The sequence below is a fragment of the Mobula hypostoma genome, chromosome 21, assembly GCF_963921235.1.
Source record: "Mobula hypostoma chromosome 21, sMobHyp1.1, whole genome shotgun sequence".
Taxonomy (NCBI): domain Eukaryota; kingdom Metazoa; phylum Chordata; class Chondrichthyes; order Myliobatiformes; family Myliobatidae; genus Mobula; species Mobula hypostoma.
This window is the reverse complement of record NC_086117.1, coordinates 27,290,935-27,318,075: the sequence shown is the minus strand read 5'-3', so window position 1 is coordinate 27,318,075 and position 27,141 is coordinate 27,290,935. Positions and strand designations below refer to the sequence as shown.

The 27,141-nt window shown below is 43.0% G+C and overlaps 1 protein-coding gene across 2 annotated transcripts in view; it reads right to left on the bottom strand.

The window, feature by feature from the left end:
* Positions 1-2,072: 2,072 nt before the first annotated feature.
* adamts13 (ADAM metallopeptidase with thrombospondin type 1 motif, 13) overlaps positions 2,073-27,141 on the bottom strand; it is a 103,197-nt gene continuing 78,128 nt past the window's right edge. The window contains exons 23-32 of one of the 2 annotated variants that reach the window (XM_063073741.1): positions 22,327-22,456; positions 20,943-21,072; positions 16,206-16,385; positions 15,253-15,429; positions 12,798-12,999; positions 9,826-10,105; positions 8,542-8,688; positions 8,155-8,331; positions 4,717-4,895; positions 2,073-3,067 (exon numbers count right to left, since the gene is read on the bottom strand). In XM_063073741.1, coding sequence (XP_062929811.1) covers positions 2,891-3,067; positions 4,717-4,895; positions 8,155-8,331; positions 8,542-8,688; positions 9,826-10,105; positions 12,798-12,999; positions 15,253-15,429; positions 16,206-16,385; positions 20,943-21,072; positions 22,327-22,456 — 1,779 coding nt within the window. In that variant the 3' untranslated portion in view covers positions 2,073-2,890. The remainder of the gene's footprint in view (positions 3,068-4,716; positions 4,896-8,154; positions 8,332-8,541; positions 8,689-9,825; positions 10,106-12,797; positions 13,000-15,252; positions 15,430-16,205; positions 16,386-20,942; positions 21,073-22,326; positions 22,457-27,141) is intronic. The other variant, XM_063073742.1, reaches the window with a different exon arrangement.

Genomic DNA, 27,141 nt, shown 5'->3' with positions numbered 1-27,141 from the left:
ATCCAAGACATCTGTAAGGAGCGGTGCCTCAGGAAGGCACCCCCACCAGTCAGGACATGCCCTCTTACCGTTACCATCAGGAAGGAGGTACAGGAGCCTGAAGGCACACACTCAAAGATTCAGGAACAGCTTCCTCCCCTCTGCCATCTGATTTCTAAATGGACAGTGAACCTCAATATCTTTTAAAATTTCTGTCTTTGCACTACTTAACTAAATAAGATACATATATAATTACTGTAATTAGTTTTTCTATATTTATCATGTTTTGCATTGTACTGCTGCCACAGAGTTAACAAATTTCACAGCATATGCCAGTGATTTTAAACCTGATCCTGATTCTGAAACAGGCAGACCTATTCTCTAGAATAATAGGGGGGAAGCAGGGAGCTGAAGCCAGAGTCAGGTCAGTGTTTGAATGGCAGACAATAGACAATAGGTGCGGGAGTAGGCCATTCGGCCCTTCAAGCCAGCACTGCCATTCACTGTGATCATGGCTGATCATCCACAATCAGTATCCAGTTCCTGCCTTATCCCCATAACCTTTAATTCCGCTATCTTTAAGAGCGCTATCCATCTCTTTCTTGAAAAGCATCCAGAGACTTGGCCTCTGCAGCCTTCTGGAGCAGAGCATTCCACGTATCCACCACTCTCTGGGTGAAAAAGTTCTTCCTCAACTCCGTTCTAAATGACCTACTCCTTATTCTTCAACTGTGCCCTCTGGTTCTGGACTCACCCATCAGCGGGAACATGCTTCCTGCCTCCAGCATGTCCAATCCCTTAATAATCTTATATGTTTCTATAAGATCCCCTCTCAGCCTTCTAAATTCCAGGGTATACAAGCCCAGTTGCTCCAATCTTTCAACATATGACAGTCCCGCCATCCTGGGAATTAACCTTGTGAACCTACGCTGCACTCCCTCAATAGCAAGAATGTTCTTCCTCAAATTTGGAGACCAAAACTGCACACAATACTCCGGGTGTGGTCTCACCAGGACCCTGTACAGCTGCAGAAGAACCTCTTTGCTCTTATACTCAATTCCCCTTGTTATGAAGGCCAGCATGCCATTAGCTTTCTTCACTGCCTGCTGTACCTGCATGCTTGCTTTCAGTGACTGATGTACAAGAACACCTAGATCTCGTTGTACTTCCCCTTTTCCCAACTTGACTCCATTTAGATAATAATCTGCCTTCCTGTTCTTACCACCAAAGTGGACAACCTCACATTTATCCACATTAAACTGCATCTGCCATGCATCCGCCCACTCACCCAGCCTGTCCAAGTCACCCTGCATTCTCATAACATCCTCCTCACATTTCACACTGTCACCCAGCTTTGTGTCATCTGCCGAACAGATACGTGTGATCTAGCAGCCTACTCTGTTTCTGGCTCCTGTTTTTTCATAACTAAAGATGTAAGCAAGTCGGCGTTCAAAATGAAGACACCATAGATTCTGGGCTCACAGATGATGGGAGTTAACAACACCTCAGTACATTTAAATCTGATATTTTCACATGATTTCTCTATAATACAGGCAGAATTAAATCAAGTGGAGAAACAGCCTGTTAAGTTTTACATGGAAATGAACCTTGCTCATTACAGATTCATGCTGGAGTTTCTGCATTCTTTTTCAGAAGACATGTAATCACAAACAAGCCACTTAGTTTCAAGAGCATTTAGGGATCACCAATAAATGTTGGACCCACGTCCTGCAATTTTTTTTAACCCAAAAAGCCATCTCAGTCAATTAAACTGGATGCACTAGCCTTTCCCAAATATTAAACCACCCAAAAATGCCTCTCAGTCTCAGGAGTTTGTCTCCAGCCTCCAAGGTTTTTGGTGCACCAGATTCCCACCAGTGTGATGAAAGCTTCCTGATACCATCCCTAAATAACCTCACCTGAAATTCAAGGTTAACACCCCCATCCTAAAATATCCCCTTCAGCAGAAATTATCTCCCTTCCTCCTCCACCACACCCTTCTACTCCCCCTCCCCACATCCACCCCCCCCCCACCCCCCGTTTGAAGTACCACAGTTAGATCTTCGTCTTTAATCTTCAGGTCAATGTTGTCTCCTAAAGCTTTGGAGCTATGGGATTCAGAACCTTCCTCAGATCTTACCACTCTACAATGTACAATAAGCATATGTGTTGGCGCGTGGCCAAGTGGTTAAGGCATTCATCTAGTGATTTGAAAGTTGCTAGTTCGAGCCTTGGCTGAGGCAGCGTGTTGTGTCCTTGAGCAAGGCACTTAATCACACATTGCTCTGCGACGACACTGGTGCCAAGCTCTATGGATCCTAATACCCTTCCCTTGGACAACATCGGTGGCATGGAGAAGGGAGACTTGCAGCATGGGCAACTGCTGGTCTTCCATACAACCTTGCCCAGGCCAACGCCCTGGAAACCTTCCAAGGCGCAAATCCATGGTCTCATGAGACTAACAGATGCCTATTATGTAACACATAAGGCCCCTGAGTTTTTGTGTTGCAGATCACCATGGGGACTCAAGCCAATTTATTAATTGCTGGTTTGATCATGTTGAATTTAATGAACCATAAATTGTGGAAATCGTCTAATCCTCAACTGTTGACAACACAAATACAACAGAAATCCATGGATCACAGTTTAGTTGTAATGTAACACTTGTTCGACCATCTTCACATCAGTAGCTCCAAGTGACCGATTCTTAAACCAGAAGTTACAGAAGGAGGTCAAAGGAAGGTTGGTTTCCAGTGGTGGGAACTTGGGAAAGAGGCAGTCCACTTGTTCTTCAGAGAATGCCAAGTCCTCACAATCACAACTAGGGGAAGATGTAATCAGCTGCTGCTTGGATGCGAACAGAAACGGATAATCGGACACTCCAGAGGGGTGGAATCTGCTATGGTTTCCATTACCCACAGTTCAGACGGTGGACACCCCTCACATTTTGGGATGGTACAGCTCTGAACAAGGCCCGGAATCCAAAATCTCCATGAAATTCAATTTCGACAGAGTTTCCCAGTGACTGCCAAAGGAACAGTCTATTACCACGAAATGCAGAATATCTCTGGGTGCTGACATCCTTGATCTGAAAACATTAAAAGCTTAACTGTTAAAGACAGCATACTAAAAATGATGGAGACACTTCAGGTCACAGTACACACAGGCTGAGTATCCCTTATCTGGAGTATTTGGGACCAGAGTATTTTGGATTTCAGACTTTTTCAGATCTTGGATTATTTGCATCTATTTAATGAAATACCTTGGGGATGGGACCCAAGTCTAAACACAAAATCTATTTATATTGCATATACAGCTTTTACATATACCCTGAAGAGGAACTTGGCAAACTCACCAAATTTTTCTGCAGCTTTGTAATCAGCAGACACTTTATCACCACAATTTTTTAAAAATTTCATGCTGGAGGAACTCAGCAGGTCGGGCAGCATCCATGGAAAAGACTGGTCGATGTTTCAGGCCAGAACCCTTCGTCAGGACAGGGGTTCCGGCCCGAAACGTCGACCAGTCTTTTCCACGGATGCTGCCCGACCTGCTGAGTTCCTCCAACGTGTTGTGAGTGTTGCTTTGACCCCAGCACCTGCAGAGTATTTTGTGTTTAAAAAAATTCATGCTGTGCCTTTTCTTAAATTTCTGCAACCAGCCTGCTGAATATTCACAATAACCTTCAATTTTCAGTTCATCATAATAGATCTCTGCTTGTTTCATGATCAGCATACTGTTAAGCGTCATATGTTCCTCTGACACTGACGAATCCACTCTTTCAATACTCAATCGAGTTCTTCAATTTTTGCTTTATGCAGTGTATTTCTAATTTTTAATTAACTTCTGGTCATCACATCTGGGAGGTCATGAGCTCTGTGGTACGCAGAGACCTGGGAACCTTCACAGAGCCTTGTGGAATTTTCCATTTGTGACACCATGTCGTCTACTACTACTACGTCGACTCAGGACTAGGGGGCTGGCGTCGGGCACGATGACGGACTCTCCACTTCTCCCTCTCCCTCATCAGTGTGTGCAGTTCATCTACATTAGCTGTGCCGCTGTCTTCTCGGAGCATGTTGACCATAGTCTTGGGAGGGCACCCAGGGTTCATTCTCCCATGCTTGGGTTCCCATATGATGACTAGGCTGGCAGGTAGCTCAGGGTGGTGTAGACAGTGCCCCGCTAGTTGCAGTCTTCTCGCCTCAATTTCAGTGGTGAGCATCGGTGGGTCGTCATAGAGCTCGACGTTCGTCATGTGCTGTTGCCAACTCACGTCAAGAGCCATCTGGAGCATTCGTGTATAGCAACCATCTAGAGACTTCCGCACAGTCTTGGTGAGTGTCCACGTCTCGCATCCGTACGTGAGAATGGACTCTATGACTGCTATGAAAATCCTCTTTTTAAGCCCTCTGGTTAGGTTCGACTTCCAGATTTCCTTCATGTCGTTCATAGCCCTCCACGCCAGCACCTTCCATATCTTTACACCACGTCAGTGCACAAAAATTTTTCTGGGATTTCAGAGGGTTTCAGTTTTTGGATTTTTGGATAAGGGGTTCTCAACCTGTATTTTGTTCAAATTCAGTAAGTCACACTCCATTCAGTTCATTCCTTATGTTAGTCAGTGCCCATGGAACCTGTACCCAGAGAATGTCTGTTCTTGTGAAACCATACCCCAATGGGAGTTCACAGAAGGGCCAGCAGAGTACATAGTGTATAATACTGAGAGCAACTCACCAGAATGTAATCAGGGGAGGTTGTGTTCACACTATTGTCAAATTTCAGGTGCAGGACTCTGATTATGATTCGATCTATTGGAGATACGTTGATAAAGGTACGACAGGCTTGACCCTCCTTGTAGGACTGCATGGGGTTGACTATAATACCCCAGGGTCCGTACAGCTGGACGTCACATTCTGCAAAATGGAAACCATCGCTGGCGTGAATTTGGGTTAATGCTGACGTCCCATGTATCTGCACAGACACGTTATATAGTGAAGCAATGATACCTCGAGTGGTTACACATATTAATATGTATCTCAATCTTATTCCTCTTTGGCCTATACCTCTTCATAACCATAGTGACCAAATATCTATTGTTCTCATAATGTTTCATGTGGAGTTCCTGGCTGTTTTATGATTTCACCTATGAGTGGCCTGGGTCTAATTTAAGATACTGCCTCTTCTCACTGGGAGGTGGGGTGGAGATACGTCTCTACCAAAGGAGGTGTAAGGCACTCCTTCACTCTGCTAGCCTATAGGTCACCCTCGGGCAAGGTGTAGCACCTGCTAAGCCCCCTAGTTGGGGTCACGAGAAGCCTTGCAAGCAGCTGCTGGATGGTTGTATGAGCAGCTAGTTCATCCCAGAAGTCCTGGTTCAGCGACCACTGACGCCAGGCAGACCATCTCTGAAGAGTATTGATAATGGCTGGGGTTACCCGTCTTGTAAAGACACTGGCCAGAAGAAGACAATGGCAAGCCACCCCTGTAAAATTTGTGAAGAACAATCATGGTCATAGACCATGATCACTCACATCAGACAACATGGCACATAATGATGATGCTCTTCTCACACCGAGGGACAAAGGTTCTGTCTACTGCATTAAATTCCTTTATCATCTGAAATACCATAATCTGATCAACTCCAAGCTTTCTTCATTCCAAGTGGGTTCTCAACAGGACTCAGCATCTTGGAGATGCACAGGTTGGCAGGTTTACTGGGCACTGGGCACTGCTGCTAGTGTGCAAGTGACTGGTGGAACCTGGGGAGAAACAATGTGAATGGGGAAATAAAATGCAGTGATTATTGTAGGAGGAGTGTGAATGGGTGGATGACAGTTGGCGCAGACTTGGTTTCTGTGCTGTATCTATGACACTATGAATTCTGTACAATGGGGGCATCACTTCCAGTTTTATGTTCTTGCCTTCCCTCTGAAGGTGAAGCCAACATTCCAAATGGCCTATTCTTGAGATTTTAATTATTCTTCTTCTTGGTCTTCTGAAATCTAATTAATCTGCTCCCATTCAAGTTTTTCCATTATTTATAAAATACTCTGATCCCTCTCGCTGGCCATTAGTTGACCACTTCACACTTGCTCACACTGATCTCCATTATATACATATTAATATACATTTATTATACACACCTCATGTTCTGTCTTGGTAGTCCCCAACCTAATGACATCAACATCAATTTCTTTAACTTCAGGTAACCACACCTTTCTGTCCCCTTTTGTTTTCCCTATTCTCCTGGCCTCTTCCCCCCTCCCCCCCCTACACTCAGCCTGTTAATCACTCACACCTTCTCCCTTGTGTTCCCTGTCTCCTTCCTTTCATTCCAATGTCTACTGTTCTCTCCTATCATATTACATTTTGTTTAGTCCTTTGCCTCTTCTACCTATCATCTCCCAGTATCTCACATCATTTCCACTCCCCCTATCTTTCTTCCCCCCCCCCACCTGGATTCACCTGTCACCTGCCAGCTCATAATCCACCCCAGCACCACCCTTGTGCCTTCTCTGCCCAGTACCGATGAAGGGTCTCTGCCTGAAACGTCAGCTGTCCATTTCTCTCCGTGGATGATGCCTGGCCTGATGTATTCCTTGGCGTTTTGTGTGTTAGTCTCTAGCTTCCATTGGCCCTTAGAGGCAGTTTATTAGTAAACTCCCTGCCTGTCTCAGCTCCTTACCCAGATACACATTTTGTCCCCTCAGGGAAGTCCCTTTGGAAGATATAACTTCCCGAGTGCTCTTGACAGGGGTGGGTTCAGAGAAGATGTTTCCATTTGTGGGAGAACCTAGAGACTAGGGGTCACCTAATTAAGACGGAGGTGAGGAGATTTGCTTTCTGGGTGTCAGGAGTCTTTGGAACTTCCTTCCTCAAGTAACTGTGGAAGCATAATCCTTGAATATTTTAAGGTAAAGGTAAACAGAATGTTGATTACAAGCATTTGAAAGGTTGAAGGATTAAGCATGAGATGAGGTTACAGTCAGATCAGCCACAATGTTGAAGCAGGCTTGAGGGACTGAGTGGCCTATCCCTAGTGCTAATTTATATTTCATATGCCTTGACCTTCTGCCTTGATGTGTCTGATCATAGCCAGAGTGGTAAAATTTGCCCCCATATTTGTCCACACGACTTTCAGCAATAAATTAAACAACTTGGAATACCATGATATTTGTTGGTGTATCTGGAATATCACAATCTCCTATGTTGCCTTTTAATTCTTTTGTAGTGTTGCCTTTCTCAGAATCATTGCAAAGCAGATGGGCTGGTCCATCATATCTTTACTAAATGGTACAGCCATCAGATTAGTCCCATAGACCCGTTCCTTCTCCAGAGCCCTGCGAATCATTCCTCGTTCTCCAAGTCTCTGTTAAATGCTTCCTTTCAACCTGCTACCATCGCCCTTGATTCCAGATAACAACTTGCTACATAAACATTATTTTCTTCATATTTTCCTATCTTTTACTCCTTTTTAATTGCTGACCCTTTTTTTTTAATTTAGAGATACAGCACAAAACAGACCCCTCTGGTATAACGAGCTGCACCTCCTACTTAACACAGGTCAAATCACGGGCCAATTTACAATTACCAACTGACCTACCAGTTAGTTATAAACTACTAACCAGTATGTCGTTGGACTATGGGAAGAAACCAGAGCACTTGGAGGAAACCCACACGGTTCATGAGGAGAAAGTGCAAACTCCTTAGAGACAACACTGGAATTGAACTCTGACCTCTGTTGCCCCAAGCTGTAAGAGTGCCACACTAACCGCTCTGCTACCATGGTGCTCTTCCACCAATAGAAGTAGTTTCTCCTTAACAACTTTATCAAAATGCTTCTTAACTTTGTAGACCTGTGTTAATTAACTTTTGTTTTGCTCTAAAGTGAACAAGCCCACCTCGCCTCATGACCACCTGATGTTTCACTGATGTTGGTCAGGCCACCAAGTTGTACGCAGGGCCTCTAACAATAATACATTGTGAATGTCTAAGTTACTCTGAGAGAGCATAGGCTTAACATCTTCTCTGAAAGCAGCAGCTACAGTAGAACAGTTCTCCCTCAAATTGCACTGGTGATGTTAAGCTCCAGTTTGGCTTCCACTTTGGAGTTGTATTCAAGCCCGTTGTCCCAGGCTGTTCCTTGGGCCGGACACGCAACCAGAGACATACCTCTGTGGTACTGTCGCGATGAGAGGCTGCTGGAGAACTGGAGGACAGCTCCAAGACCCTTAGTGCTGCTCCACTGCCTGACTGTCAGCGTGTTGGTGACAGATGTGAGTGTAAACCCTTTCAGTGGGGAGCAGGTCTTCCAGAACAGTCGTCGCCCACAAAATGACAGCGCGTCCCCTGGTGGAAGAGTAAAGACATCTGAAAGATCCACATCTCTGCATTTAAAATTGAGTCAAAATTTCAATTTGTGTAGTTTCCGTGGCAATTGTTCCCCTATCCCTGACATTGCTGCACCCCTCATCTGTCAACCCCAACATGCCGCCCATTTAATCAGCAACCTTCAGAAGCTACATTTCAGCACTACGGACAGCGACACTGGTCTCTTACGCCTGCTGCAGCTCAGTGAGCTGGACAGAACACGAATCGTGATGACCTCATCCAGTGGACGTCCAATGCTAAACGTGCATTCCTTCACCTGCAGGTTGGTCAGGTTCAACATGCCTGATTTGCTCAGAACCAGTTTCCCACAGACACCTGGAACAAAACAGCACACAGTCGGTGTAAGTGCACATCTCGTGGTCTGGGTAGGGAAGTGTGGTAGCCAACAGCCAATCCAGCCTTCAAATCAATCCCATTTTGTTGTGATGGATGTTTCTGGTCTCTGAAGGAGCCCAACACTGACTGTTTCAGAGGATCTATCCTAGACCCAGCACATAAGTGCAATTGCAAAGAAAGCCCAACAGCGACTCTACTTCCTTGGGAGTTTGCAGAGATTTGGCATGACATCTATAGTGGAGTGGAGAATCTATTGATTGTCTGCGTCACGGCCTGGTATGGAAACACCAATGCCTTTGAATGGAAGATTCTACATAAGGCAGTGGATTGAGCCCACCACATCACAGGTAAAGCCCTCCCAACCATTCAGCGTATCTACATGAAACATTGCCGTAGAAAAATAGTGTCCATCATCAGAGATCCTCACCACCCAGGAGATGCTCCCTTCTCACCGCTGCCATCAGGTAGAAGGCACAGGAGCCTCAGGACTCGCACCACCACGTTCAAGAACAGTCACTGCCCCTCAACTGTCAGGCTCTTGAACAAAAGCGATAACTACACCCACTTTACCATCTATTGTCATGTCCCCACAACCAATGATCTCTCTTTAACTTCTCTTTATCTTGTCATTTCTCGTTATTTATTGCTATTTACTTATATTTACATTTGCACAATTTGCTGTCTCCTGCACTCTAGTTGATCTTTCATTGATCCTGGTATAGTTACTATTCTACAGATTTGCTGAATTTGCCTGCAGAAATTGAATCTCAGGATTGTATATGGTGACATATACTTACTTTGATAATAAAATTTACTTTGAACTTTTGAACTTTTTCAGTTTGTCTTGGCACTCTGATCAGAGTACTTAACTATCCTGAATTAAGTTCCCAGTGGTAACTAATTGAATCACCAATTTCTATGTTTACATTCTCGCCTTACTGTATTTGCACTATATTAACAAATAATCTTTGGGACTCAGTAACCTGGCTTGTATGAATCTTCCCAGGACAGCAATGTAAAGGAAGTCTTATTTGATTACCATCCCAAGCTTTAAGTACTCAGTGCTGGTCTCTGGATTAGCCAAGTGCTGGTAATATGTAGTTCTTCTCTCTGTACCTTCATTTCTTGAGCCTTTAGCCAGTGCAGTTGTGTTGGTTCTGGACTCCTGTGGTGTCACTGTAGCTATAAGGCCGGCGGAGGCAGTCCCCGTGGGAGCCCGTGTCAGAGCTACAGTCTGGACTGTTGACTGGGTCGAGCAGAGTCCCACTTCGCAGGGCTCCTCGGTAGCAGGTCTCGTCAGCTCGTCACAGAAGGCGTCAAGCACAACCTCGTTTGAGTCCAGATTGACACAGAGCAACTGCCTGCTTCGGACACCATGTCCACAGGAAACCGAACACTGGAAACAGAAGAACAATAACTGCTATCTCAATCCCAACACCCACCATCTCCCATCAAATGATCCTTCCCCTCTCAAACTCAGCCACCCCTCAATCCCAGCCACTCAAATCCTTCCCTGCAGCTCCACCTTCCCGCCACCTTCCCCAGCTTCCCCAGATCATCCTCTTCCCAACCACGCCTTCTCAATTCTACCGGTCTGCATGCTATGTGTATCAGAATCCGAACCAGGGTTGTTATCACCGACATACCGAACGTCCTGAAATTTGTTGTCCTGAGTCAGCAGTACAGTGCAATACATTAAAAATATCACCTCGTTACAATGAGAAATATATTCCAAAAAATTGTGGAAAAAGAAACAAAGTAGAATAGATTAGATTACATTAGATTATGAGAACACTCAGTCCTCTTTTATTGTCATTTAGAAATGCATACATGCATTAAGAAGTGATACAATGTTTCTCCAGAGTGATATCACAGAAAACAGGACAGACCAAAGATTAACACTGACAGAACCACATAATTATAACATATAGTTACAGCAGTGCAAAGCAATACCATAATTTGAAGAACAAACCATGGGCACAGTAAAAAAAGTCTCAAAGTCCCCAAGTCGATCGATTCCAGAGTCCCTGATAGCAGCAGCAAAAGGGAGAAACTCCCTGCCATAAACCTCTAGGCACCGTCAACTTGCCAATGCCTTGGAAGCAGCCAACCACAGCCAACACTGAGTCCATCCGTCCGAAAACTTCGAGCCTCCAACCAGCCCCTCCGATACAGCCTCCCGAGCGCCATCCTCTGCCGATCGCCTTCGATCTCGCCCCGGCCGCTGAACAAGCAAAGCCGAGGATTCGGGGCCTTCTGCTCCGGAGATTCCGGTTACCACACAGTAGCAGCGGCAGCGAAGCGGGCATTTCAGAAGTTTTCCAGATGTTCCTCCGCACTCTCGCGTCGGTCTCCATCAAATCAGAATTGTGCCTGCTCCCCTACTTGACAGATTACAGATATCATTCACCGGAGAGGCCGCACATGGTACCGTTGTGCCGCCATCTTCTCCTCCTAGTGAGGTGGTGTTCATGTATACTTCAGAAATCTGAGAGTAAAGGGGAAGAAGCAGTCTCTAAAATGTTGAGTGTGTGTCTACAGGCTCCAATATGTCCTTCCTGGTGGCTGTAATGAGAAGAGGGCATGGTGTGGATGGTGAGGACCCTTCAAGATGGATGCTGCCTTTTGAAAATGTCCTCAGTGATGCACCCTTCAAATCTTCCTATTTATTATTTCAATGTACCAAACCCCAGTTACCCATTACTCCCTCATTCCATTAACCTGCCTTCTCATCATATCCTTCCCTGCTAAACACAGGTCAGTGAGGCCTCCGTCAGTCAGGGCAGACCACGGATGCTGCTTCCTAGCTGCCTACGTGATACGCAAGCCCGGCCAGTACAATATGGAGAGCGAGCTGTTGCCTATGTAGCAGGTTCCCCCTCTCCACGCATCTGATGAACCCAAAGGAATGGCAGAGACCGATACAGTTTGGTACCGGCAGCGTTGCAGGGGTTTCCAGTTAGCACTGAACTCAATGTGGGACTGCCTTAGGGGCTCCAGCTCCGGATTTTTCCCTCGGGGTTTCCTCCCGAAGCCTTCCTCATGAGTGGGTATAGCCTTAAAGTAGCAGAGGTTTGAGATCAGCGTTTTCCTTCTCCGAGATGTGCTGTTAACCACGGCTTATGAGCCCCTTCTGCCCGAAGCGACTGGTTTTAAGGCACCAATAACGCACCTTTGCCCCTTCTGTCAGCAGAAATGGTTCCGGCAGGCTTAGTAGCTAAGCCACACATGAAGGCCAAGAGCTGGACTTGGTTGTCAGAGGGTATTTGAGACGCACGCCGTTGGGAGCATTTAATAGGTGGTTGGAGCTTGTCCCCACTACCACCCGCAACTATAACAACCTTAACAAGATAGTTCAAAAAGATGCTAAATATTATATACATGTAACATTTGTTGTGGGAAAATTACTACATTCTATGTTATAAAGAACAGTGTGGCATAGTATACAGAGAATCTGGAGCTGATCAGAGTGTTTACAGAAATTGCAGGTCATGTTGAATCATGCAGAATCAGGCTCTTCAGCCCTCCGTGTCCATACTGACCACCAAGCACCCAATTATACCATCGTATACAACTCCCATCTTGTTCTCCCAACACTCACATCAACTCTCCCAGACACCCTAGGAACAACTTACGGCAACCAATTAACTTACCGAGCAGCATATCCTTGGGATAGGGGAGGGAAAGTGGGGCATTTGAAAGAATTCCCCGTGAGCACAGGGAGGACATGAAATCTCAATTCAGCCAGCACTGGAGATCAGAATTAAACCCAGTTTGCTGGCGCTGTCTGACAGCAACTCTGACAGCCACTGCTTTAATTACCGGAAAAAAGTAACTCAATTAGTAGAAGGAAAATGTCACTGACCATCACTTATGTGGACTTCCTGACACCATTCAATAAAATTCCAATAAATAAAATTATAGATTATGGGAGTAGTCAAACAATCCATATGTGGTTCACTCCAAGGATATGCCCTATGACCTCAGGTATTCATTACATTTTAATTATAATAATTAAATTATGATAATTAGTTACTGGGCACCTAGAATAACCTCTTGTGTTCCCATGCCCAGGCAGTGCCACTAACCTCAGACCAGTTTTGGGGATTCCAACCAAACGGGCAGCTGACGACACATGGGACACGTGACAGAGGCTCCTCCAGCCCTGAGCAACGGGATCTGTTCACTTCCATGTCTGTCCCATTGTGAAGCTGGACACAGGTCACCTTCCTCTCAGCCACACCAGTCCCACAAAGTACCGAGCACCGTCCTGGCTCTGAAACCTGCCACCTGAACATGAGAAGGGTAAATTAAGCCGGCGTCCCAAATCCATCCAGTCTTCCTCCTCTCACCATGACTCTCACAGCGACGTAATGTTACTGTCTGGGCCAGTGTTCTCCTAACTCTTTTTACCTTTTTATCACAAACAAGAGAAAATCTGCAATGCGGGAAATCTAAGAAACACACATAAAATGCTGGAGGAACTCAGCAGGCCAGGCAGGATCTATGGAAAAGAGTAACCAGTCGATGTTTTGGGCAGAGACCCTTCCTCAGGACGAATGAAGAATCTGATGAAGAGTCTCAACCGGGAACTTTGACTGTATTCCATTCCATAGATGCTGCCTGGCCTGCTGAGTTCCTCCAGCATTTTGTATGTGGTACCTATTTATCCCTCTGATTCACAGAGTAACCTTAGAGTTCTGCTCGAATATTCTCCATCTCTTTAAGGGTCAAATCAAATCAGCCTTGTAACACTGAGTATCGCTGTCAAGAATCCTTTTAAATAGGGAGCTTCAGCATCAGGGAGACATTTGCAAGTTGCTAATGTTACATGTTCAAGGAGATGTGTTTTTTTTTGTGAGAATGATGTAATGGTCTTTTGGAGGTCACCTGATGTGATTTTCCCGCCGATGTGAGGTCACATGATGACATGTGCACCATGGGTATATAAAGGGAAGACCCAGATGACACAGTTAGTTTTTAGTTTGTAGATTTCCAGGTAGAACGTGCTGTGTCTCTGTTTCTGCTGCATTTGTTGTTGTGACGCAGTTTCATTTTTAAAATGAAGTGTTGTGTTCTATTGCAAGATACCATATTATTGGACTGGAAATTTTTGGCTAGATGTGCTGATTTACTCAATTCCAGCAGTAGAAGGGGGAGTGAAGACTTTATCGAAGTACAGGACCCGAAGGATTGAGATCAGTCAGCATAGTTTGGCAGTTTAACAAAGGATCAACCTTGTTGAGTCTTCGTTGAAGGAGTAGCGACCTGCATCGAGGATAACTCTTGCCAAAAAGAGCAAAGAGTTCATGCAAAGGTTTGCTCTCTCTCTAAAAGAATTTAAGGTCAGTTGTTTTAAACTGTTCATTTACTGCATCGTGAATCCTTTGGATAGAACCAGCAGGAAAGTCGCATCTATGAAGAAATCCTTCTCCAGAGAAGTCTCCCAATTGAACGTATAAATCTGTTGGACTTTCGAATTTACCATTTTAAGAACTATATCTGACTTTATCGCTTTAAGAATTGTTTTTGCAGTTAATGCTTTATGAACCAGTGCCGAGTGATGATTTGTTGAACGGCTGCATAACGGTTAACTTCTGGTTAAAGTTTTTGTTTGTTTTTTTCCTTATCGTTTATCCGTGTTTAGTAAATGTTTGGTTGTTTTTATATAACCTGTCTCAATTGATATTCATTGTTGCCAGTTACCTAACACTAAGTTTTCAGATTCTGTTGTGCCCTGCAAGAGCTGATGCCTGTTGAATCCTTTACCCAATGAGATTCAGTCTCCATTGAACTCCATTCGTGCTGGAGCTATATAAAACGTTGGTATGGAAATATTTATAGCCTCACTGCAGGAAGGGTGTGGCGGCTTTGGGGAACACAGAGAAGAGGTTCAGCGAGATGTTGAGTGTGTTAATTATAGGGAAAGGTTGAACAAACTTGGAACATAGGAGACTGAGGAGAAATCTGATACAAGTGGTTAAAATGATGAGAGGTATCGATAGGGTGGATAGCCAGAATCTTTGTTCCAGGCTGGAAATGTCAAATACTAGAGGGCAAAGGCTTCAGGTGAGAGGGGGAAAGCTTAAAGGAGATTTGATTTTACACAGAGTGAAATATGCTGCTAGAGGAGAGAGTAAAAGCAGACATTTAACATAGAAACATAGAAATCTACAGCACGTTACAGGCCCTTCAATATTGTGCCAACCATGTAACCTACTCTAGAAACTGCCTAGAATTTCCCTACTGTATAGCCCTCTATTTTTCTAAGCTCCATGTACCTATCTAAGAGACTTTCAAAAGTCCCTAGTGTATCCAAGACCCTATTGTATTAAGGAGGCATTTAGACAGACATACGTACAGGCAGGGAGTAGAGGAATATGGACCATGTGCAGGCAAATAGAATTGGTTTAGATTGGCCTCATGCTTGGCATAGACTTGGTATGCTTAGGGCTGTTCCTATGCTGCACTGTTCTATGAACAAAACTTGCTGAGAACCAGTGCCTTCAAAGAGGCAAGGAACAGTGAAAAAAGCTCACAGACCTTGGAGGGCAAGGATGGAGATTGCAAATTTCTAAGTCCTCAGGTCGGCTCAAATGAAGACATTCTTTATCCGATGTCAGCTCCTCACGGTCAGGTAATACCTTCGTACAGTACAACAGCCTTTGCCTCACCCCTCCTCCGCACGGCATGCTGCAAGATTCGGACTTGTACCGCCACCTTCGGCAAAGATTAGGGAGAAAGAAGGTTCTTATTGTGATCGGTTGGTTGTCAGCACAAGCCAGTAAACAAATTCACACAGAGAGAAGGTTAGCGAATATCCAGGGAGCGGATTGCTGGATGGACACGTTACAGAAACCTAACAAAAAGGGTCATTGTCATAGATACAGTTCAAATGAAAGGATATCATCTGTTGTCTGCATAAAAGAATTGATTGGTGCTGAACCATCCTGGGGTGACCCAAGAATGTGAGGAAGCGCAGAAGGAATGTAAGCCCCTTTATGTACTCAAAAGAATAAAGTCCTTGGAATTTATCAAATAGTGGTGGTGGAATCATAGATAAGGATTGTTGATGATGAGCCACGGTATCAGGACGTGAGAGTCAAAGCCAGAGATTGGTTGGAAAGGTGGTGTTGGTGGGGTTGAATGTTAGGTAAGATGCATAGTTTCTGGACTGGCCTTGAGGTAGATGTGTTTGGTGTTCAGGCTGGGGAAGAGGAATCTGGTATTGTGGAAGTGAATATTGTGCATTGGAGATGTGCAGTGAGATGTTGGGTTGCTGACTTGGAGAAAGTTGGTGTTGGATTGGAAAGATGTGTGGGTTGAGGAAGATTTGGTGATGGGCTGGGGAAGTCAGATGTTGAAGAAGTCAGATACTGAAGGGATGGTTTTTAATTAGGCGTCCTGAGCCATGACGTTCATCTATGATGAGTTGTACAATCCAATAACAAGCAAACAAAGCACACAGTTTTTTATCCGTGGATGGAGGTAGTTACCTTACAGGACAGGGATCAGAATTGCATATCTCTATGGAAGCTGGCCTTGAAGTGTTAGCACATTCCAAGGGAGGTACCCTCTGATATAAATGCCTTTCTTTCTTTACGCAGTACACCTCCCTCTCACGTACTCCACCTCCACAGCTCACATTACACGGGCCATACTCGTGGACTTCCCACCTTTAAGAAAATAAATGACAATAATTCCATATTAATGTCAAAGCCTCGGGGTGAAGGGGAATGAAACCGAGACAAGGTGTCTGGTCTAATATACATTTGTCCTTCTCAAATTCACATGCATCCAGGTTGGAAGTGTAAATTTTTAAAAATGTATTTCGTGGGTTGTGGATGTACTTGACAAGACCACCATTTATTGCCCATTCTCTATGATCTCTGAAGGAAAACTGAGAGTTTTGCTGCATCACGTCAGATGGCTGTTAAGGGTCAAACGTATCGATAAGGGACTGTAGATAACCAGTCCAGACTGAGAGGGGACAGCAGGTTTATTGCTCTAAAGAATTTATAAAAAACACCGATGGGTTTTTATGGCTGTTTGACACTTTCAATGTCACTTTTTACCAATCTCATTTACCTTCTGGGTGGGTTTGGCAGGAGAGCTGAGGAAGAGCTTTATTCTGTATTTAACCTGTGGTGTTTCCGAGCTGGGAACATTTGATAAGACAGTGAAGCGTATAAAATAGGAGAACAGGTTAGCCCTTTGACACTTGAGTTGGCTCCATCAGTCAATGTGATCGTGACTGATCCTTTATTTCAATGTTATTATCCCGCTCCCTCCCCTTTGCCCCTTGGTATCTTCTGTGCCTAGAAATCCATGTCCTTCCCTCTTAAATATATTCAGCAACTTGGCCTCCACTGCCTTCTGTGAAAGAGAAATCCACAAGTTCATCATCTCAGTGTGACAACACTTTTTAATCACTTCAACTATAAATGTTTTTTTCGTATTCCGTTGCTTTGAGGAAGAAACAGAAGCAGGAGGAGATGGCAATTGTGGACAAGATTAAAGAAATTGATAAGAAATATGTTATGGCTCCTTCTGAGGAGTTATACAAACAAAGAACTGAACTTCAAATGGAACACAGTTTACTACTCTCGTCCTCGATTGTAAACCAATTAAAGAAAACAAGAAGTGACTTTTATGTTCACAGTGATAAAATTGGCAAGCTGCTGGCTAATCAATTGAAATCTAATTATGTTAAATCTCAAATCAATCAGATTTATAACCAAAATGATCGATTGATATTGGATCATGTGGGGATTAATCAAACCTTTTGTGATTTTTATTCTTCTTTATATCAATCAGAGTCTCCTCGAGATTCTAAATATATGAATGATTTTTTAGATAAGTTAGACTTCCCTCAGATTTCACAGGATATGTCTTCTTTATTAGATACTTCCATTACAATGGATGAGATTAAGAATGTTATTTTTTCTATGAATCTGGGGAAAGCTCCTGGCCCTGATGGGTTTACCGTTGAATTTTATAAATGTTTTGCTTCTTTATTGATTCCTTGGCTCTGTAAGGTTTTTGAGGCTTCTTTGAAACTTGGTAAACTTCCTGAATCTTTTAATAGAGCATCAATTTCTCTAATACTAAAGAAGGATAAAGACCCTGCTCAATGTGCATCTTATAGACCAATATCTTTATTAAATGTTGATTCTAAAGTTTTTTCTAAGTTATTAGCAAATAGACTAGAAAAAGTACTTCCTTCTATTATTTCGGAAGACCAAACGGGTTTTATTAAAGGTCGTTACTCTTTTTATAATATTCGTACATTGTTAAATATCGTTTATACTCCCTCACAAAATGTTCCTGAGTGTGTTATTTCTTTAGATGCCGAGAAAGCTTTTGATAGAGTAGAATGGCCTTATTTATTTAAGGTGCTTGAAATGTTTAATTTTAGCTTGAAATTTATATCCTGGATTAAACTGTTATATCACTCCCCTGTAGCCTCGGTTCGTACTAACTCTTTAAACTCACCTTTTTTTCCTCTCTTTCGTGGTACTCGACAAGGCTGTCCTCTTAGTCCCCTATTATTTGATATTGCATTAGAACCTCTTGCAATTGCTATTCGAGAATCTTCAAATATTACTGGGATAACTCGGGGATTAAAGTCCCATAAATTATCACTCTATGCTGATGATTTACTTTTATATATTTCTAATCCTGAGAGATCCATTCCTGCTGTTTTAGAGTTATTAGCACAATTTGGTCTTTTCTCAGGTTATAAATTAAATCTTAGTAAGAGTGAACTTTTTCCGATTAATAAACATCTTCCCTTATATTATAAATTTCCATTTAAATTGATTAATAATTACTTTTCATATCTTGGGATTAAAATTACTTGTAAACACAAAGATTTATTTAAGACTAACTTTTTACCATTAATAGACCATATTACTCAACTTTCATCTAAATGGTTTCCCTTATATTTAACTTTGATTGGTCGTATTAATGCAGTTAAGATGTTTTTTTTGCCAAAATTTTTATATGTGTTTCAGGCATTACCAATTTTCGTTCCTAAATCTTTTTTTGATAAAGTTGACTCTAAAATTTCTTCATTTATTTGGCAGAATAAGAATCCGAGACTGGGTAAAATACATTTACAGAAAGCTAAGAGAGATGGAGGTTTAGCATTACCTAACTTTAGATTTTATTATTGGGCTATTAATATTCGACATATGAAATTTTGGTTACTTGACCAGGACATACTATCTATTCCTAAATGGGTAGCATTGGAATTACAATCTGTTCAGGGTTATACACTTGGTTCTATTTTAGGTTCCTCTCTTCCTTTTGATTTGAAACGTCTTAAGCAGGTCTCTAACCCGATAGTTAAATATGCTTTGCGCATTTGGTTTCAATTCAGAAAATTTTTTGATCTTAATCAATTCGGGTTAGCGATTCCTATTTTAGGTAACATATTTTTTCCTCCCTCTTTTATGGATCGCGCTTTTCAAACTTGGAAGACTAAAGGTATTTTACGGTTTTTGGATTTATTTTTAGATGGTTCCCTTATGTCTTTTGAACAATTATCTAATAAATATAACTTATCAAGAATACATTTTTTTAGATATTTACAAGTTAGAAATTTCCTAAGTACTATACTTTCTTCCTTTCCAATGCTTCCTCCTACATATATTTTAGATTCGATAATTAACCTTAATCCATGTCAGAAAGGTGCATCGGCTATGATTTATAATATTATTATGAAACTTAGGAAAGCTCCATTTGATAAGATTAGGGTAGATTGGGAACAGGAATTGGGGCTTACCATTTCTGTGGATGATTGGGGGCAGATTTTACAATTAGTTAATACTTCCTCTATTTGTGCTAAACATTCCCTAATTCAATTTAAAGTGGTTCATAGAGCACATATGTCCAAAGATAAGTTAGCGCGTTTTTACTCGCATATTAATCCTTTCTGTGATAGATGTTCGGGGCAGATAGCCTCTTTAACTCATATGTTTTGGTCTTGCCCTACTTTGGAAACTTTTTGGAGAGATATTTTCAATATTATTTCTAGGGTATTAAATATAGCTATCTCTCCTCACCCTATTACTGCTATCTTTGGACTACCTAAAATTTCTAGTAATCTTTCCCCTTCAGCCCGTAGAATGATTGCATTTCTTACTTTAATGGCGAAAAGATGTATTTTACAACATTGGAAAGAGCTTAATGCTCCAACTACCTTTTTTTGGTTTTCTCAGACGATTTTATGTTTGAATTTGGAGAAAATTAGAAGTAACCTTTATGATTCTTCATTTAAATTTGAACAGATTTGGGGACCTTTTATTCGATATTTTCATTTAATGTAATATTTACCCTTCTTGTTTTTTTTTCACTGTTTTTAATGGAGGTCGGGATTGAGGACGTGATTTTAAGTTTAACTCTGTTTGGTTTCAAGTTAGCCCATTGCTTTGCCTTGCTTTTAGTTAGCTGCACGGTGGGTTTTTTTTTGGGGGGTTTTTTTTTTCTTTTTTTTCCATTGATATATATAAAATTTAGTATACTATTATGTTATCTTGGTTTCTTATGCTTAAATTACATTGTTTGTAGTATTTTCTTTTTGGTATTGTTATCTTTTGGAATTTTATTATACTTTAACATTGTATTAATGTTTATATGGCTTACCTTTTTTGTATACTTACTCAATAAAAAGATTTAAAAAAAAAACTATAAATGTTTTACCCTATATACAGTCTGAGTTTATGCCTTTGGGTTCTAAAATCTCCCAGTCTGAGCAATCACCCCTCTCGCATCTGGTCTGACTAACCCTGTTGGTATTTTGTATGTTCCAATGAGATGTCTCTCTCATCCTTCTGAACTCTAGTGAATACAAGCCTAGATGAACCTTCCTTGTACCACGGTTATAACATTTGATGAATCAGGCTCGTGAAACTTCTCTGTGCTCCCTCCATGGCAAGCATATCCGTCCTTGGGTAAGGAGACCAAAACTTCGCACAGTATTTTTGGTATAGTCCCAGCATGACCTTGTTTACTAGTAGAGAGACTTAGTCAAGGGATCTTTATTCTGCATCTGACTCGTGGTGCATATTCCCTCTGACTGTCTGATGCTGGTGCAGAAATTTAAAGACCCTGGTTTCGATGGAGAGCAGATTGTTAGCCATACTTCCCGGTGATGTTTCAGAGCTGATTAAAAAGCTCGGAACTTTATCAGAGTAATGATATCGATTGATGATGTTGAACTGACTTACCAAGGGGGGCATGGCTTACTGGTGCATGGCATATAGTGCATCTGAGGTTGGAAGTTCTGATCGCAGTACTCTTGCCGTGACTCCTCCCTTGTCTCAGCGCTCATGCACACGTACCTGATCTCTGATGTTCCTGTTTGGACCAACAACAATTGTTCACATAGCTCTGACCTTCTGCAAAAGCATGCTGATATTGAGAGTTTGCAAATACATTGTGGGCTGAATGGCCTTTTCTGTACGGGACTGTTCACTTTGAGCTTGGGAGAAGACGGCACACATGCCTTTCGTCTTGAGACGGATGAAAATGAGCCTTATCAGCCTCGGAAATATCTCCAAGAAAGACTAATGGAGAAGGACAAGAACAAAGAGATCATTCAGGCCCTCGAGTCTATTCCATCCATAGGTTAAGTATGGCTGCTACGTATGTTAACGCCATCTGGCGGTCATGTTCTACAAAATCTTTTATACAAGTGCCAGTGGGAGGAAAGAAATTATCGACTGCCTATGCTGCTCGACACACTGAGTTCTTCTAACAGATTGTCTGATGCTCCAGATTCCAGCATTTACAATCTCTTGTCTCTTATTTTGGGGGATATCTGAAATTGACAGGTCCCGGTCGAACTGTGCCCCAGTTCCTCCAAAAGAGAAGCACGTGTGCGTGGGGCATTGGGGTAAAGCCTATGTGGACAAGTATGGGATTCTGCTGGACAGTGCAACAACAATTCAGTCTCGGCACCTCTCCAACCTCGACAAACATGTGTGGTGTTTATCAAGCAGTGGCAAATCACGGCAACTGTGCTGTCTAGAAGACGTATCACCACTCATCCGAAAGGCTTCTTCAGTTCTGATCCATGGTGGGTAGTTTTCTGACTTGTAAACTCTGTGAGTTGTTTAAAGGTATAGCCAGCAATCATATGAGGGCCATTAAGAATGGTAGACGTAATGAGAGGGTCATTAGTCTTATCTTTGCCTGAATGGAGGCGGGATCTGTTGCAGAGATGCCTGGGTAGAGATGTTAGGAATACATTGTAAGTAGCTGATCGGTGGTGTTGCACCCCATCTCCTCTATTCAGGGATGCGTTTTCCAGTTTGACAAGGATGCAAAGATTAAACTAATGACCCTCTCATTACCTCTACGGCTCCTAACGACCCTCATGTGATTGCTGTACCTTTCAACAACTCACAGAGTTTATAAGCCGGAAAAGTACCCACTGGGGACAGAAATGAAGAAGCCTCTCAGATGAGTGGTGAAACATCTCCTAGACAACACAGCAAGTCCAGTTGCCTTGAATTACTACTGCTTGATAAACAATGACCTGGATGACTGAGAACTTTCATATGGTGTTTAACACCACGAACATCACATAAAATGTCATTGTATTCTTACCTTCACCACAGCTAACGGAACATGATCCCATTATGGGAACCCAGAGATAAGTGCTTCCCTCAGTTGGCACGTTTAACAAGGCTGTGACTTTCATGATATTTTTGACCTCCTTCCTCAGTTGCTTGGATCCCTGAAATAGAAACAGTATGTTCAAAGGAACGTCACCTTATTCCACAGAGTGATGCACTGTAGGAGATCATTTGGCTCAACGTGACTGTGTCAGTTCTTTGAAACTACTTTGCAATTAGTCCCATGTCCTCTGCTTTTTTCCCTATGGTTCTGTTACATTATCCTTCATGTTGCTTACACCTTAAAGAAAGATAATTCTGAAATGCTACTAGGTATTGCATTCCAGATGATAAAAGCTTTCACAAAATATTTGTTGCTCTTCTTCCCTCTATTTTCCTCCTACAGTAAATCTGGCTTCTAATTCCCGAGAGGGGGGACAAGATGGCGGCGCGACGACAGCACGCGCGGCCACTTCGGTGATGATGTCTGTTATTTGTCAAGTAGGGGACCGTGCACAATCCTGATTTGATGGACACAGACATGAGAGCACAGCGGAACATCCGGAAAATTTCTGAAATGCCTGGCTTCGCTGCCACTGCTACTGTGTGGTAACCGGAATCTCCGGAGCTGAAGGCCTCGAAATCCTTGGCTTTGCGTGTTTCAGCAGCCGGGGAGAGGTCGAAGGCGCTCGGCAGAGGATGGCGCTCGGGAGGCTGTATCGGAGAGGCTGCTTGGAAGCTCGGAGTTTTCGGACGGATGGACTCAGGGTCGGCTGGGGTCAGCTGCTTCCAAAGTATTGGCAAGTTGACGGTGCCTGGAGGTTTATGGCAGGGAGTTTCTCCCTTTTGCTCCCACTATCGGGGACTCGGGAGTCGATCAACTCGGGACTTTGAGACTTTTTTTTTACTGTGCCTATGGTCTGTTCTTCATCAATTTATGGTATTGCTTTGCACTGCTGCAACTATATGTTATAATTATGTGGTTTTGTTAGTATTAGTCTTTGGCCTGTCTTGTTTTCTGTGATATCACTCTGGAGAAACATTGTATCATGTCTTAATGCATGTATGCATTTCTAAATGACAATAAAAGAGGAAATTCTCAATAAATTCTCAAGCCAATGGTTACACTTTCACTTTATTTTGAACACCATTACAAGTCACAAACAAGAGAAAATCTGCAGATGCTGGAAATCCAAGCAAGACACACAAAGTGCTGGAGGAACTCAGCAGGCCAGGCAGCATCTTTGGAAAAGAGTGCAGTTGATGTTTTGGGCGAAGACCCTTCCCGAAACGTGGACTGTACTCTTTTCCATAGATGCTGCTTGGCCTGCTGAGTTCCTCCAGCACTTTGTGTGTGTTGCTACCATTAGAAGTCACTCAATTTTTCTGCTCTACAAGGAAAGATCTCAGCTTCTATGGTCTTTCCGCATAATTATAACCCCCTCTTTCTAGTAAATGTCCCCTGCGTCCTCATCTTTGTCTGACACCCTTCCTGATACCCAGAACTGAATTCTACTTGGAATGTAGGCAGTGATGGGAACGTACTACCACCTGAGCCTACTCTACCCTTGAGTATCATTGTGAAAATTCAGTATCAACTCCACTTTCTGCCCTTCACCTATACCCTTTGATAACTTTGAGTCCAAAAATCTATCACTTGGTTTTGAATATAGTCAACTGAGAACTCTAAGTGCTGTAAAGGATCTTAAAGTTCCACTGTCCCCATAGGTACAAAAATTAAGATCCTTGAGGCCATAAATAATCCATGAGTCTGGACTCCAAGTTTTTTAGACTTCATAGCAAGGGGAAAGAGTTTATTGATTCATAAAAGTTTCACTTAACTTCTTCCTCTTACACTGCAAGTTCCTGCTAATGTGCAAGGATTCCATGTGCCTTCTCAACCTATCCTGGCACCTTCAAAAAGTTGTACAAATACATTATTAAAAGAGTTCTTTTCCCTGCATTCCCTGTGTTACACTATTTAGTTTGCATCATGTCTCCCCACTCACCTCTCCTTATTCTTCCTGCCAAAATACATGAGTTATCACATCCCCAAAGCAACTCAAAATGCTTTGTGGACATTGGGTGATTTAAATGTCAGCTATTGAAACTCAGGAATATCCCACTAAAACAGGGGTTCCCAAACTGGGGTCCACAGACACTTCAGTTAACGGTATGGGTCAATGGAATACAGAAGTTTGGGAACTCCTGCACTAAAAGGACTGAATCAAACTAGAACATCTGAGAAACTCACTGCACAAATGTTGACTGTTAGGCCAATCATTTCCCTACTGGCTCATCAAGCTTCGAGGTTCTTGGGCCCACTGAGTCATGCTGGTGATTAAGGGCCCGTTTTCATTATTCCTACATTGATCCCATCTTTTTCTCCACACTTCCCCAGATTCAACCCATCACCTACACACTAGGTATAATTAACAGCAACCAATTGACTTAACGCCCTATGCACGTCTGAGGAGGAAACCAGAGCATCTGGCGGGAATCGTGCAGTCATGTACAAACCACACACCGACAGCGCCGGATGTCAGAATCGAGCCCTGGTCACTGGAGCAGTGAGACACAGCTCATTTATCCACGTCCCCCTGCTGCCATAATGCTTATTCCCGCGGCCATCCATTCTACTTGAATCCAATGGGGGGGGAACGTCGACTCAGACCATGAGAGGCCTGCGTCGGGCATTTTCATGCCTTACAAGGAGCAGATTGGAAGTCTGTGTGGGGCGCCACTCCTCGCACAATGTGTGATTAAGTGCCTTGCTCGAGGACACAAACACGCTGCCACAGCTGAGGCTCGAACTAGCGACCTTGCGATAACTAGACCAACGCCTTAACCACTTGGCCACGTGCCCAACACGTGCCCTACATTCCAATACCAGTTCCTATCACTTTCTAAAGAGCGGCAGGGTGGAGATATGTCTCTACCAAAGGAGGTGTAAGGCGTGCCTTCCCTCTGCTAGCCTGCAGGTCACCCTCGAGCAAGGTGTAGCACCTGCTTAACCTCCTGACCAGGCACACATGAAGCCATGGGATCAGGTGGTGGATGGTCATATAAGCAGCTGGTACATGTCACAAATTCTGGTTATGCCACTACTGATGCCAGGCGGATGATCTCTGAATAATATTGATAATGGCTGGGGTCACCCATCTTGCAAAGGTACCGCCCAGAAGAAGGCAATGGCAAACCACTTCTGTAGGAAAATTTGCCAAGAACAATCATGGTCAAAGATTATACAACATGACGCTAATGGATGAATGAATGAATCACTTTTTAAAATATTTATGGAATCAGCTTCCACCATCTACTTATGGAGAATACCCTGGATACTGACAACTCTCGTTGAAAGAAAATTCATCTCATCCTATTTGGTCCGCCTGTAGACAATTTTATGCTTGCTCACTGAACCACACACTGTAGGGAATGACTTTTCATCATTATATACTTTGTCAAAATCTTAAAAATTTTTAGTGACATGACATTAACGTGCAACGTTAACTCTGCTCCCTCTTACACAGATGTTTCAAGAACAACAGAAAATTTCCAGGCGTTTTATGTTTTTGTTTGAATTCCCAACATTGCTGCATCCTGCCTTTAAAAGTTTTCCCAGATCATCCCTCATTCATGTCCATTTTATGAAGGACATTCCCAACTTTTCCAACCTCAGTCATTAACTAAAGACCCTTATTCTTTGCAGATATCTCATCAGGTATAAAATTGAAACCCAACTGGCTTGATGTCAGCTAATCCAAACCCAACCCATCTACGCTTCTTTCCTTCTACCAAAGTACATGACCATAGACCTCCTGACATTGTACTCCAGTGGCCTCTTCTTTGCCAATTCTTCTAATCTGTCTAAGCTCCTCTGCAGACTCCCTGCTTCCTCAACACTACCTGCCCCTCCACCTAACTTTGTATCATCCGCAAACTTGGCCACAAAGCCATCAAGTCCGTCATCCAACTCATTGATGTGTAACGTAAAAGGAAATGGTCCCAACACTGACCCCTGCGGAACATCACTAGTCACCAGCAGCCATCCAGAAAAGGCTGGTTCCTTTATTTCCTTTGCCTCCTGCCAATCAGCTAATGCTTATCCATGCTAGTGTCTTTCCTGTAATACCATGGGCTCCTATCTTGTTAAGTAACCTCATGTATGGCACCTTGTCAAAGGTCTTCTGAAATCTAAGTAAACAACATCCACTGATTCTCCTTTCTCTACCCTGCTTGTTATTTCTTCAAAGAATTCCAACAGATATCTTAGGTACGATTTCCTCTGAAGGAAACCATGCTGAATTTGGCCGATTTTATCATGTACCTCCAAGTACCTTGAGACCTCATCCTTAACAATTGACCCCAACATCTTCCCAAACCATTGACGTCAGACTAACTGGCCTATAGTTTCCTTTCTTCTGCTTTCCTCCCTTCTTGAAGAGTGAAGTGACATTTGCAATTTTCCAGTCCTCCAGAACCATGCCAAAATCTAGGGATTCTTGAAAGATCTTTACTGATGCTTTTACAACACCTACTTGAACATCTACGCTCTGCCTGCCAGAGAAAGCAGGATCTCCCAGTAGCCACGCATTTTAATTCCACATCCCATTCCCATTCTGACATGTCTATCCACAGCCTCCTCTACTGTAAAGATGAAGCCACACTCAGGTTGGAGGAACAACACCATATATTCCGTCTGGGTAGCATCCAACCTGATGGCATGAACATCGACTTCTCTAACTTCCGCTAATGCCCCACCTCCCCCTCCTACCCCATCCGTTATTTATTTTTATACACACATTCT